The sequence below is a fragment of the Chinchilla lanigera genome, unplaced genomic scaffold (genome assembly GCF_000276665.1).
Source record: "Chinchilla lanigera isolate Chin_1 unplaced genomic scaffold, ChiLan1.0 scaffold00002, whole genome shotgun sequence".
NCBI lineage: Eukaryota > Metazoa > Chordata > Mammalia > Rodentia > Chinchillidae > Chinchilla > Chinchilla lanigera.
The window spans coordinates 52,106,296-52,120,300 of NW_004955403.1; the positions used below are offsets into that span (position 1 = coordinate 52,106,296).

Here is a 14,005-nt window from a genome sequence, read left to right on the forward strand (position 1 = left end):
GGGCACCCTGAGTCCTCTGGGGCGTGGAAGACAGAGTGGGGGAGTTACAGGCAGGGAGTGGGGGACCCCATGTGCCCTGTGCTCCCACCCGTGTGTGTGTGTTGGGGGGTGAGGCGTCTCTAGGGATGGCCTCGGGAACTGAGAAAGGGCCGAGGTTTCTGGTCCAGACAGGCCAGGTGACACAGCAGAGCAAAGCAGTGGTGCAGACTCTGCAGCAGAGCGCTCCTGTCAGCAGCAGGGCCTCAGGGGCTCGCTGAACTTGGACCCTCCAGCTGCTCATCTGCAAAATGGGGCTAAGAACAGAACATCGCTGTGTTGCCGAGCGCATCCAGGAGCTAATGCACGGGACCCGGCAAATGCTGAGCACATGACTCTCACTCTCCGAGTGCACGAGGATTCACATCTTCCTTCAAGACCGCAGTGTCTCTGGACAAGTCGCACAGATCCACCGCAGGGGGCGGCCGCAGAGGATTGCTGTTCGTCTTCCTTCGTGGCACTATCAGTGTGGAACATTTCCTAACCGGCCACGTTGGAAGATGACACAAAGGTGGCTGGACACCCTCTGACCTCTTGAAGCTCACGCTATCTGGGGCAAATACAGGAGCAGGGACCCTGGGCGCCGGGAGAGGGTGTTCTCGCCAGCTGGTGTGGAGGACACAGGTGGGGGGTATCAGCAGCGTTTCCTGGACATTAGTCAGTCTGCAAACAGAAATGGCTTTGGATAAAGGCAGCAAAGCATTTGTCAGGGTTAAATCGCACCCCTCGAAACTCCCATGTTGAAGTCCTAGCCCGTAGGAGTCAGCAAGTTACCTCATTTAGACGTAGGGTTGGTGCGCATTAATTCTTAAAGATGAGATCTTGTTAGTGTAGGGAGCGTCCCTTCTCCAATAGGACCGCTATCTCCGTAGAAAAGGGACACAGGAGATGCAGCCACAGCCCCAGGGACTGGCAGAAGCCGGAGGGCCTCAGGGGCAGCCTTCTCCGGCACTGCGCTGTCAGGAGCAGCTGGACCTGCGACTCTGTGGCTCTGACAACTCCGTGTAATAAACCGCTGTTCTGAGCTGCTCGGCGGTGGGGGTTTGGGACAGCAGCCCCAGGAAGCTGTATGAAGTCATCCAGCTAGGCAGAGGGCTCGTCAGAAGGAACAGGGGCGTGTGGGAACTGCAGAAGCCTTTAAGTTCAATTCTGTACAAGTTGCTGTTTGGGTAGCTCAAAAATGGTAGGCTCCTTGGCAAGTCTGCGTAGTTCAGGGTCAGCTACTGAGTTCGGCTGAGGCAGGAGACTAGGGTACAGTAAGGTGGCTGGGACGATTGGGTATGACCTGTCAGCCAGGGACTCAGAGCAGCTGCTCCCAAATCCCGCACTTGATTCCAGTCTTCCGGCAGGAGATCTAGCAGGTTTCTGATGGGCTGGCCTGGACCTGACGTCAGAAAGAAGATACGAAAGGCGGCAGCCACGGGCTTTGTGTGGCCCCCCTCGTGTCCTCACCGTGGCCTATCCCGTGTGCAGGACGTCTCTTCTCCCTTGCCCTGCAGTGTATTTTTCTCCTCAGCCGTGTCTTTTGTGCTTCTTTTTCTTCTGCTTTTGTGCCCTAAGATGAGCGTTAAACCTTCGCCTTCCCCAATTGTTCTGACCAGTTCTTTGTAAGGGGTGGTGAAGTGTAGAAAGGACCACTGGTCCCACCGCTAGGCAAGGAAACTAATGTGTGTGTGTGAGCGGCCGGTGAGGGATTGACTTATTATATAAAGCTCAGCTCGGAATAAACAGTCTTCCTGACTCTGCAGCCCCTGAACACGGCCCACAAGAACTAGCAAGGATGTCACAGGCGTGTGGAGAGCAGCTGTTACCGCAAATGACTGGCAGGGAGCTGTAGGGATAAACGCTTCCCACGATTCAATACGTAATGGCTTTTACTTTGGGGAAAATGACTGTATAACTTGTTCCCCTACATGTTTTATGGCTTTAAAATGTATCTTAAGCACTCTTGGACATATCCCAAGAGTCATTCATCGTAATGAGAACTTGCTACACTTCTCTGAGCTGTAAGCAAAGCACTAGGATTCATCAACTGAGTTCTAGTTTTCCTCTGCCAGGTAGGGCCTGATGTGCAGATGAAGGACAAAGGCCCCTCGCCCGGATGTTCCCGGGAAACAACTCATCAGGCAAAGGTACGGTGCTGCCGGGAAGCATTTGCAGCCCCTCGGGTGCACGTACACAGGAGGGGGAACCAGGCCTCAGTGAAAATTTGTCCTGTGCTGCCCCTGTGCCCCCGAGGCCACAGTAGCCATCCGGGTTCTTGCTCAGGTACTGCAGGTGGTAGTGTTCTGCATAGTAGAAAGTCTGGCCCTCCCGGATATCGGTGGAGGTTGGACCAAAGCCGTGCTAGAGAGGAGAGAGAGAGATGTCAGGACCCGGTCTGGACACAGAGCTCCCAGAGGAGGAGGAGGAGAAGGAAAAGGAGGAGGAGGAGGGCGGGCAGGTGTGGTAGGCGGCAGATGGAGGCCTAGGTTGTGCACTGTCTCCGCGCTTCCCAGTGGGTGATTCTGGGCGGGCACTTTCCCCACTCTGCCTTGGTGAGCAGGGTCTTGAAGTCAGTTGTGAAACAGATTTCTGACCCTGAAGTTTGTGCTCCACTTGCTGCCCACTGCTGCCCAGAGCTTGCTGGGGCCCTGGCTGGTCCAACAGGGCAGGCACTGGCAGGGGCTGCAGCCTGGCAGGGCTCCTGTTTGGATGTCTCGGGGGCGGGGGTCCTGTGGGGTCTGCACTCTGAGCTCCGGCCAGGGAGGCTGGGGAGCAGTCGGGGAGGACGTGGCCTGAGAGCCTGTCAGCCCGCCCACCTTCTGTGACCCAGTTTAGGTCTGGCGGCATCTGTGTTGATGTCAACACAAGCTGGGGGCGGCGAGTGGAGCTGTTTGGGGCAGGAGATGTGTGAGGCACTGCAAGCTGCTCCCCACCAATGTTAGCGGCTCACTCTGCTTTGGGACAGCAGCTGCAGCCCGGCTCTTGTTTAAGGTGGGTCAGGTCATTCGAGTAATGCCACAGATGTCCCACTCCAGGTCCACTGGGACAAGTGTGCTGTTTCCCCCCCTCTGGGGGCTGTCTGTGTGCTGACAGCCCATCGGTCTCCTGGGGGTGATGTCCTCAGGTTGGCTGAGAAGGGCAGTCTGGTCTTAGGGTTCCACTGCTCTGAGCTGACCTTCCCTGGTGCCCCAGTGACTTCCTGAATTTCCAGCCTCAGGGGAGCAATTAAGGAGGCTGGGGCTCTGCAGCTGGCCAGCCTTGAGTGTATGATTAGGGAGGGTTCCAGACGGGGCAGAACGGCACTCTGAAAGTGCAGGTGAAGGTGTTTCAGTGCAGGCCTTAAAAGTGCTAGTGTCGAGAGACAGCAAAGGAGAGTCGGCTGCCCCGGACTCACGACAGCAGGCGGCCGTGGGTGAGGAGATGACCTCGTGTTCCTGGGACTCAGGGGGACGGCAGGCACGTGTGTGGAGGCACAAAAGGAGCCCAACCTGAAGGGACCCAGCTACGGGCAGCATGAGGGCCTAAGCAGTAAGGGGACAGAAGCAGGCAGACTTGCTTTCTGCGCTCGTACCTTTGTCGGTACCTGTTGAAGGCAACCCCCGAAGCACTGAAGGTCCCAGGGAACTCGAGCCCTAAGCCCCAGCCTGCCAGGACCCCGGGAAAGACAGCAAAGGATCTGGCGGGGGAGTTGGCGCAGGTGGAACACAAAGGCTCAGCATCATCTAGCACATTCTCATGGAGGACCGAGTTGACGCCCTGGGCCATCCTGACTCTCCTGAGTCCCGCAGTCACCGTGTCATCACACCTGAGATTGCGTGCTGTGTTAGCACCACCTCCGCCTTTCTGATGCTCACAGGCATGATCGGGGCTGAGCACTTAGAAGCTGGGATTGCAGAAGTGAGGTTTTCAGCCAAGCTTTGTGAGGCAGAGGATGGAGAGTGTCTTGTTTTCCTGCAGTACCTGTGGGCAGGCGTCAGATCTCAGCAGATGGCAGTCATAAGGTTTGGTGTTGAACTGTGGGTTCTCTGTTGCAAACCCTCTCCCTGCTGCTGGAGATACTCCTGAGACCATTAGCAATGGGCTCCCGAGCTTCCACAAGCAGCCGTTCTCACCAGCCCTTTCGGTGGGTCCAGAAACATCTATTTTCCAAGATACATCCCTTTCTGCTGGAGACAGAGGGAGTGTTTTCTATTTTCTGATAGAATCCTGGTACAGTACTTGGTATTGAAAATGGTTACAGGAAATACAACAGCAAAGATAGGAATCCAAGGTGCACTGTTAGGCCTGGTTTGATTTGAAGGCCGTCAAAATATGACCTTTTTGCTGGGGGACAGTGGGCTATGGTAGGCCATGGTAAGCGGCACCGAAACAGTGACTCAAATGACTCCCTGTCATTACTAAAGTCAGTTACCTGTTAAAAGGAACCAGTCTTTTGCAGTAGAATGCACTGGTGGTAGAGGCAAGTAGGTACTAAATGCCTTGGAATGTTTACAGAAATAAAAACAAAACAAAACAAAAGCCCAACAATCTTGGGACTTTAAATTTTCAACTCCAAGGTATAATCCAGGAGCCAGAGAAGCCTCTACAACTGGGTTTAAAAGAATCAAAACCCAACCCAGGGTTGCCCCTGCGGGTGGCAGAATCATAGCAGACCTGGACCTCACCGTGACCTCCTTAGTGCTGCCATGAAGGTCTGCCAACTGGGAAGGAGGATGACTGTTAAAACCCCCGGGGTGGAGATGATCAAAGTATGTTATGGGCGTGGATCCACTATTCTGTATAACTAATACACATTAATAAAATTCCCAAGGCTCTAGACTCCTACTTCTGGTTGGTTTATTCTGGAGTACAACAGGCCTCTTCCCCTGACCTCTTTGCCCCTGGCTTTCCAGTCCTGCTCCTTCCCAGCCCTACCCAACTAGCCAAGCTATTCACCACTGCCCAAGAGGCTAACTTCAGCCCACCGTCTCTGCATGTGTGGAGGACCACCTGGGCGACTCTCTTTGAAAGAGGAGCAGTTGCTTCCATTTTGGCTGAGCCTGACCCTATTTCCGTGTTTTGATATGTACAGAGCTGGCTAGGGCTTTTCCTTATCCTTTCAATTGGCTTTAAGCAATGCATATTGATCTAGCTGAGATGCTGATGGTAATCTTTGGAGATGGCAGGTGTGTTTCCCTGGACACACCACCCCCCTCGTTGCTCCCTGAAGTGAGCCGGGATGAGGAGGAATGGATGGGGCGGGATGTGTGAGCCAATGCTCCACCATGTCGCCTGGGAACAGAGGCTATGACTTTCTGGGGCTTCGAAGATTACACATCAGAGCTGAAGCACGACCCCAAAACAGTAGATGCTATCTCAATTGTGTTATGCAGACTACTCCTTCTGTGTATCCTTCTCTCTGCATTTGCAGGGGTGATTTCAGGCCTCCTGCCTAGCCCAGCTCGTGGTGCTCACCTACTTCCCATGGTTCTCACAGTCACTCATCCTCAAGCCACTCCCTTCTTCAGAATGAATAAAAACTGGGTTTGGCCTTGAGTTGAGGCCTGTGTTCCAGATAGCGTTCATCATGGCTGGACTAGGACCCCTTGGCTCCCCATAACTGCAAATATACCTTGGTGTCTTCATTTTCGCCATGGGTTGCACTGGATGTGGTAGATTGGGGTTAACTTGCTAGAATTCCAATAACTTTTCATGGGATTACAAACGTAAACTTCCTGGGCTGTGACAAGGACCAGAAAGGGTCTCTATACATATGGAGGAGATAACAAAGGGCACCATCCAAAGCTCTGCCTACAGAGAGGACTTCCTCTCACATCATTCAAGGCCCACCCCAAATGGGTCCGTGCAGCCCAAGCCCTTTTGCATGGGCTCTGCAGATGCAGGACAGAGAGAGCGTCCCCTGTGCCAGCTAGTATAAGGTGTGAGAGAGGCTTCTCTGCAGCCAAGGTCAATGCCATGGCCCCACCACATTCATACCCCTTAAACTCATTGAAGTCCAACCCTAAATTTCCCTTCCAAGAGGAATATTGCTTGCTCCAAGTGACAATCCTGCAGCATAGCAGGAATTAAATCACATCATCATCGTTCTCTGCTAAAAAGGAAAAAGGCACCTTGCTTCAGAGTCTTGGCCACCTATAGCCATTGTATGTGGCTTGCCAGGCCTGCTAATGTCCATTTCTTTTTTTTAAAATTTTTTTTAATTTTTTGGTTTTTCTCCAGTACCGGGAACCAAACTCATGACCTTGCGCTTGCCAGGCAGGCGCTTTGCCGCTGAGCTAAATCCCCAGCCCGCTAATGTCCATTTCCACCACGGTCACATGGACACACACACACTAGGATTCCTTGGGAGGAAAATATATGGCAGACAAGTAGTGGAGCACCAACCCCTACACCCTCCCTAATTTAAGCTAGCTATCAGTGGTCTGCAACTGCCACGCTGGAGTTGTGGGGGGAGAGTAGCTCCACCCCTACAATGCTGGACGTATGTATTGGATGGATGATGGCAGGGAACGTCTTTGAAATATTGAGTGGTGGTCTTGTGGTCTGGGAAGGGGGCACATAAAGCTCAGGGACCCAGCACCAGTGTTTGCTCTCCTTTCTGTCACTGATTTAACTTGGCCCCCAAAGGGGAGGAAGACATGAACCTATAGAGGGGAGGAGGACATGAGCCTATAGAGCAATCCAACATTTTTGTCCTCACACAGATGTTAGTGCTACTTGATCTGTGGATCACATGGGTGAATTTGCAATGTGGCTTGTACTGCAGTCTGAGCTCTGGGCAAAGCTCGCTCTTGCCTTGAGCTTCAGTCTCCACTGGAAACACTAGCAGTCACCTTAAATGAGTCAGAGAACTATTTCCCAGTACACTATATCCTGTCTACACAATCCAAAAAGGACCCACCACCGCCGTATCTCTTTCATAGTGATACCAGGTGTACCGGCCAACAATTAGTCTTTTACCTGAAGGGACATTCTGTGGATGCCCAGACACGTTGGTCCCTAAAACCTTTACCCATGTGTTAGCACCCCGATTCTTACAGACTTATCTTCCTTCCTCTACAGTCTGTGTGTTAGCAGGTCATATCAGGAATCACCACTTCTTATTCCAAAAGTATGACGAGCATTATACAGCACAGTGGACCCATATGACATGGTACTGTCACAGACAGCAAGAGAGTTAACACTTCTGGGAGGAGATAGTTAGTGGATGTGAGCTACAGGAGTTTTCAGTGAGTACTGATGGCCGTCTTCTTTCTTAGAGGGAGCCATGCATTTCCTGCACCATGTCCACATACTGTATGCTGAACTATGTACTGCGGTGAGGACGGCACCGGGGCCTCAGCTGGAGCTACCACGTGACGCAATGCATGGCAGGAGGTCATCACCTGCTGTGCCTCTCTGGGGTTTTGCAGGACTCACGCCGTGCCTTGAGTCGGGATAGGACAGAGTCAGCACCTCCTGTACCTTTAGGTCTTTGAGGGTGGAGCAGTCCTGGCAATTTCACCAACATTTCCATTGCCCGGCATGATGGCCGCTCACTTTGCTCCTTCAGAAACCTTCCTATTTGCTAGGCCATCAACTCTCTCTGAGAATTGCCTTGGCTGAATCAAACTTATTCCACTTCCCAAGGTGGTCGTAGCTCCCTCCTGGAAAATGCCTAATTTGAATGACTGACCCAGCCAGGACATGTCAAATTAGAGTCCCTCACCCCAGTTCGGGACAATTCTGGAAGGCCAGCCCAGCCTCAGAGACACCCACTTTCTCTGTCTGGTCCCGCTTTCTCCCCTCCCCACATGTCTCTCCCACCAGCACCCCCATGTCATCTCCCACACAATCTGATTCCCGGGAAACCCAAGCCAGCAGCTATCTTGGCCACCCTCCCACGGTCCTCATTCAATTATCCCTGTATATGGAGAGGGGAGAGACTGCTGCTTCCCCAGCCACCTCGTTCTCCTATTTTTGATCTACTAAGAAGGAGGAAGGAAAGGGATGATCTTCTCTAAATTCCAAGTTCTAATCTCCCACTTTAAGCTACAAACTGGATCAAAGTCCTCCGAGTCTAGCCCTGGTCCTGGGCACTAAAGCACTTGCACTGCAGGGTTGGGGGACTCCCTGGGTGCAGGTCTGTGCTGGACACTGAACCCCACCAGAAGCAGAGGTGAGCAAAAGAGAAAGAGAGACAAGGCAAGGTGATGTACAACCTTAACACTTATCCAGGAGAATTTCCTTGCTCATGGACAGGGAACCCGCGGTGACCTTCCTTTCAGCACTTTCCTAAGCCTCCCTTGGGCCTCCTTGTCAGAGTTCAAGGTTCTCGGTTAGGTGCCCCATGTGCTGGTGAACCCCTTGCTAGCCCTGTGCTGGATATTCCCCCACTGGGCTGGGTGTTCGGGAGGATTGAACTCATGCCTGACTTCCTGGATCTGGTGCGGACAGATGCTCCTAGGTGCTTGTGGCGGACGGGAGACAACAGAGCGGGGAAAGGAGAAGGAAAAGGAGGCTTTGACACCTTGTGACTCCATTTATCAAGTGAGCATGGCGGCTAGCAGCACCTGAGACCCCAGGCCCAGTGCTAGGAGGCCCTGGGGGCCACAAGTCAGGGAGCTCTCGGGGCCTCCAGACAGGGTGTAGGCTCTGCCTTCCTTTTGTGTCTCTTCTTGGATCCACGGAATAAATTGAGCCACAGACACAAACATGCCAGGCCTCCCCCGGGAGCCAGAGCTTAGGCCCCAGCTGAAGACGCCCACCTGGAAGAGCCTTTGGGTGCCCCAGTTAGCACACACCATGGGCGCCCCGCTGTCCCCCTGGGAATGAGAAAAGAAGCAACAGTTTGTGAGCTGCCCAGCGGGCCTTCAGCCAGGGGGCATGGGGTCAGGGGTCTCCCTGGGAATCCGGAGAGACAGCGCAGGTGTAAAGGGTCCCAGAGGGGCTGAGTACCCAGCAGTTGCCATTGGTGTCCATTTCCTGCCAGGCACAGAGCATCTTCCTGGAAAGCTGTTCCACCCTCGCCGAGCACGCTTTCCAGCTGAGCTGGCTCACTCTCAGCTTCTGCAGCTGCATGTTCTGGGATACGCCTGACCAAAGGAGGAACCAGTATAAGAGGACCATGACATTGGCCACCAATAGCAACCAGCCCCCCACTGACCAGGTGACAGCCCTGGAGAGCTGAAACAGCCTTGCAAGGTCCCACGCAGAAGCCCCAGCGGGTGGCTCCTTGCTCAGTGTCTCAAGTAGGATGCCCCCTCCCTTCAGGAGCAGCCCACAAAGCCACCACCCAGCCCCTGTGAGGGCACTGGGAGGAGCTTCCCCCATGGCCACTGTGGCCTGGCAGCAGGCTTTGCCTGTGCAGAGTGAAGAGCCCAACCTCAGAATCAAGGTGTCCAGGGCCTCTACCAAGCCAACTGGAAAACCCAGGAGGAGGACATGACTGGATGCATCATCTGGGGGAAAAGAATAGCCCCCATGGCCTTCCACACAGGAGCTCTTGGCCACTGTCCCATCCCAGTCCCTCCTGCCAGCCCGGTGTCCCACAGGGACAGGGGAGGAGTCATTAGTTATCCCATGACGATGGTCTACACTGTGTGCGCAGCAGGTAGGGGGCTGGGCATTGTCAGATCCTCCCCTGAAGGGAGGATCGAAACAATTTTATGGGGGAGCCGTAAAAATTGTCATTGCCGTCCTTTTTTCAGAGTCTCCTATGTGCTAGGTTTTTTGTATTCTACTTTTTTCCCCCAGTAATGAGTACTGAACCCAGGGCCTTTGCACTAAGCTACACCTTCAGCCCTTTTGTTAATTTTTTATTTTGAGGCAGTGTCTTACTACATTACCAAGTTGCCCGGGCTGGACATGAACTTCTGATCCTTCTGCCGCAGCCTTATCTGTCCTAAACTTTGAATGGGGGCCTTACTTGTATAATTCTATCAATTTAAACTACATGACTGCCTTGAGGAAGTCACTACTATCATTATATAGATGAGAAAAGGTGAGGGAGAACGAGGTGAAGAGCCGTGTGCGGTAGTGCACTCCTCTTATTCCAGCACTCTGGGAGGCTGAGGCAGGATGCAAATTCAAACCCAGCCTGGGCAGCTTGGCAACATAGTGAGACCTTGTGTCAAAAAAACCAAAAAACACACACACAAAAAAAACAAAACCCAAGAGACAAAAGAATGAAAACAGCCGGGGATGTAGCTTACTGCAAAGGCCCTGGGTTCCATCCCCAGTACTAACAACAAGAAAGAAAGGAAAAGAGAGAGAGGTGAAGATCTTGTGTCAAATTCAGATCCAAGTCTTCCCTCATCCACTGCATGATGCTGCCTACCCCAGGGCAGCCTGTGGGCCTTCTTCGGGTTCTGAAAGGGAGACACATACCATACCCATAAGCTGATACCCACTCTGCCATCCAACAGCGGTCCCAGGACATCTCCTTCCCCTGCAGGCAGATGGGCATTTTGAAGGGAGTGAATTGTACCGGAGTGGCCAGCAGGAGCAGGGCGAGGTCGCTGTCCAGGTAGGGCGGCCTGTAATCTTTGTGAATAATGATCTTCTGCACTTGTTTTCTCTCCAAGTGTATGTCACTGAATGCTTTGGCTCCCATGACCACAGTGACATTTACCGCTGCCATGTCAAATCTGAAGGATGAATAAAAACATCAGGGCTAACAGTAGTCACGGGGCGTGGTGCGTTTTAGAATCATTCATAACCCACAGAACTTACAGCTCTACATACTGAGAAATCCAGAGTAGCGGGTGTGCCCTGGTGGCCTGGGGAATGGCTAGACATTAGGTAGATGGGGGTGGGGCCCAGACTCCAGCCAATCTCTGAGCTGGTGGAACCATCAGCCCAGGGAACCACTTGCCAATGGAAATGGAATACATCCATCCTAGAGAAGAGGACAGGAGTTCCTTGGTGACTGGGTGCTCGGCTGTCGTATCAAATGCTGTGCCCCCTGCACTTGGAACAGCACACAGTAGGTGCTCAGTGAGTGTATGCACAGTGCAGTCCAATGTGTTGCCTTCATATCAGAAGGCAGAGGGGAGAAGGGCCCTGATGCTCCAGTGCTAGCAGCCTACCTTTGTACATGGTAAAGGGGGTGAGGAGGAGAAAGTGGGTGGAGAGCAGAGACTTTCGGTCCAAAGCAACTGGAACACACCAGGTACAGAACCCATGGCCTCAGAAGCCTTGCGCACTAATCCACAGAGCAACGGCCCAGACAACATGCAGGTGAGACGCGGTATAAAAGATGACAACTGTCCAGGCACTTACAGGGTCTTTGGGAAGCAATGTGCAGCCGTCAGGACCCACCACCGATGTATGATGGAGCCTCCGCAGAGGTGCCTCTGGGACATCTGGATACTCACTTGCCAGGGGAACTCGCCATCCTGGACTTCCAGCATCTCACGGAATGGCAACCATGATGTGTTGGGAAAGGCTGGTCTGTAGCCACAGCGAACTGATTCTGAAAGAGGAAGGAGCCCCGGGCACATGAGCTGCGCAGAGAAAGAGCCTCGTCCCACACTGACACCTTTCCAGCTAAGGCCAGTGCAAAGCCCAGCAAGGGCAGGTGAGTGGCCCAGGGGACAGAGCCAGCAAATCGCACTCCCTTTAGCATCGATTCCTCACTTCCTGGGAGCCGAGACCCAGGAGGGCAGGCAGAGCTCCTCCAGAGGGCGTGCAGTGTCAGGTGGCAACGGAGACTACCAAAGATGCCACGGGCCATCAGGAGCCAGGACCCAGGTGGTAATTTGGCCTGGGAAAAAGTACTATGAACTTCCGGTCTATAACCGGAAGTAACGATGGCGTCCAGCCCCCTAATCTCATGGCGGCGAGGGGAGGGAGCTAGAAAGGCGGGGCCCTTTCCTACCCCTGGGGCTCAAACTCAGTGGGGAGCTCTGCTCCCAACATAATGGGAGGTGGACGAAAGGAAAAGGTAGCTCACACCAGCTTCGACGGGGCGATGCTTGGCAGTTTGCAGGCAGGCGCACCCTTGCCAGCGTGAGACCACCCGAGGCTAAGGCAGGGCAGGGTGTTGCTCAGGAGCACTGTGGAGAGTCTGGGCAGACTACAGCCAAGGGCGCAGTGATTTAAGGTCTCCAGTGCCACAGGCTTTCTCTTGGCTACCACCAGCAGAGGCTGTGTGCGGCCTCACACAGGTGTGCAAAGCAGGCAGGCCCTGGAGGGCTGAAGCTCTGCTTGATTGGACTATGTTTAAATGACTGGATGTGTAAATAGTAAGTTTGGCATTAGAGGCTTTTGAACTAAGAGGAACCAACTTGCTGGGAAAAAAAAAAAACCATAGGGACCAATAGACAGAGGCCACCTTAGTTTATATAGCAGGAGTGAATGAATAGGGGAGAGGGCTTGAACTCACGAAGGGATGTGAGTTCCCTTAGTGAGCTCTACCACATGTCCCCAGACACACACACCAAGCCACAGGAGCAGAAAGCAGAAAACAGACGTAGGTCAGACGGCATCAGGAGGAAATGCCCTGCCCCTGGCAGCAGCCCTCCCATACCTCACACTGAGAAAGCTCAGCGTGCACAGTGCAAAGAGGAATGTTAGAGTCCGGGGTGGGTGGTAAAAGAGTTTTGGACCTAAGAGGTGATACACTGGGGGATCCAAAGAAGATGTGTGGAGGGGTGGGGAGGCGGGGGAGGGAGCGGACGATATGCAAAATAGACAAGGGCCCGATCTCCAGCAAAGAGATTCCTGAACGAATCCTGCAACTGGCAGGTACAGGAAAATGAGAAGCAATAGAAAGGAATTTGGTATAGAAATAATATAATAAATATTACATGTATGTGAAAAAGCACCTGAATTTCCCAGGTAAAACTCTGACTTGCTTTGTTGGAATTGTAAAATAACTATAAAATGACTTTGAAGAAAGATGGCTTATAAACACACACACACACACACACACACACACACACACACACTTTCACACAATACACAATACAGCCGTCCTCAATCCATACTGAAACTGACCACAGTACCTTGTTTTTAAATCTATCCTGAAATTAGAAGAACCAATTTTATCCGATAAACTTGGAGTACTTTCAGAATATGGCACTTTTTTTTACCAGGATGAAAGAGACACTGACAATCAACATCTCTATCCTACAGTTCCTCACGGATCAAAGTTCTGGGAACAAAATGAGGAAAAACACCGTAGATTGCCATAACTCTCCACAACTCAGAGGCAAATGCCCACGGCCTAGGCAGGCAATGTGAAGGAGAGGGCTTCTCTGGGCCACTTGTCCTCTCTTGGACAGGCTGGAGCGACGCCTTGACCTCGTGATGCTTTTCCTAAACTCTGACGTGGCTTCTTCATGGTTAAGGTGAGGCAGCTGCTAAGCCTTGTGGCAGGAACTGGAGTTATCTTTGCAGAGAAAAATGTGGGGTTGCTCGACTCAGGAAATAAAAGAGGCTTTGGGTCCCAAGGAAATCACCACAAAGAGAGAAGAGATCCAGAATCCAAGGATTCCCCTATGCATGGGACGGTCCTGCCCATGCTGAAGGAACGTCACCCCTGTGCCCACACCTCAGAGGGAGAATATCCCATGAAACAGTCCCCATTCCTCCCAGCTCACCCTCCGCCACGCCCCCAGGCAAACTTGACCAGGATGATAAATGATTGCCCTCCACCCTCCAGCCTCCGGGGGAAGAGAGAGCGCCAGGCTGATGCAAAAGGGACAGGTGACAAGATTCTACTAGATCATGCAGCAAAAGACAGGTCTGTGAGACTGGCCCTGAGTTAAAAACAAGCTTAAAAAATGAAAATCATGCAAAACTACCTCAAAAAAAAAAGTACAAAATATACCTGGATAATACTTTTGTTTGGATAATCGCCAAGAGAAACACAGAGGAGGGGCTGGGGATTTAGCTCAGCAGCAAAGCGCCTGCCTGGCAAGCGCAAGGTCGTGAGTTCGGTTCCCGGTACCGGAGAAAAACCAAAAAACCAAAAAAAAAAAAAAAAGTCAAGTTAACA

At 52.6% G+C, this 14,005-nt stretch overlaps 1 protein-coding gene across 3 annotated transcripts in view; it reads right to left on the reverse strand.

The window, feature by feature from the left end:
- Positions 1-8,527: 8,527 nt before the first annotated feature.
- Positions 8,528-14,005, reverse strand: part of LOC102022037 (serine protease 55-like) — a 9,225-nt gene continuing 3,747 nt past the window's right edge. Inside the window, exons 2-5 of one of the 3 annotated variants that reach the window (XM_013514424.1) lie at positions 11,284-11,476; positions 10,390-10,649; positions 8,959-9,095; positions 8,528-8,825 (exon numbers count right to left, since the gene is read on the reverse strand). In XM_013514424.1, coding sequence (XP_013369878.1) covers positions 8,547-8,825; positions 8,959-9,095; positions 10,390-10,649; positions 11,284-11,476 — 869 coding nt within the window. In that variant the 3' untranslated portion in view covers positions 8,528-8,546. Of the gene's footprint in view, positions 9,096-10,389; positions 10,650-11,283; positions 11,477-14,005 lie in introns of all 3 variants that reach the window. The other 2 variants (XM_013514430.1, XM_013514426.1) reach the window with 2 other exon arrangements.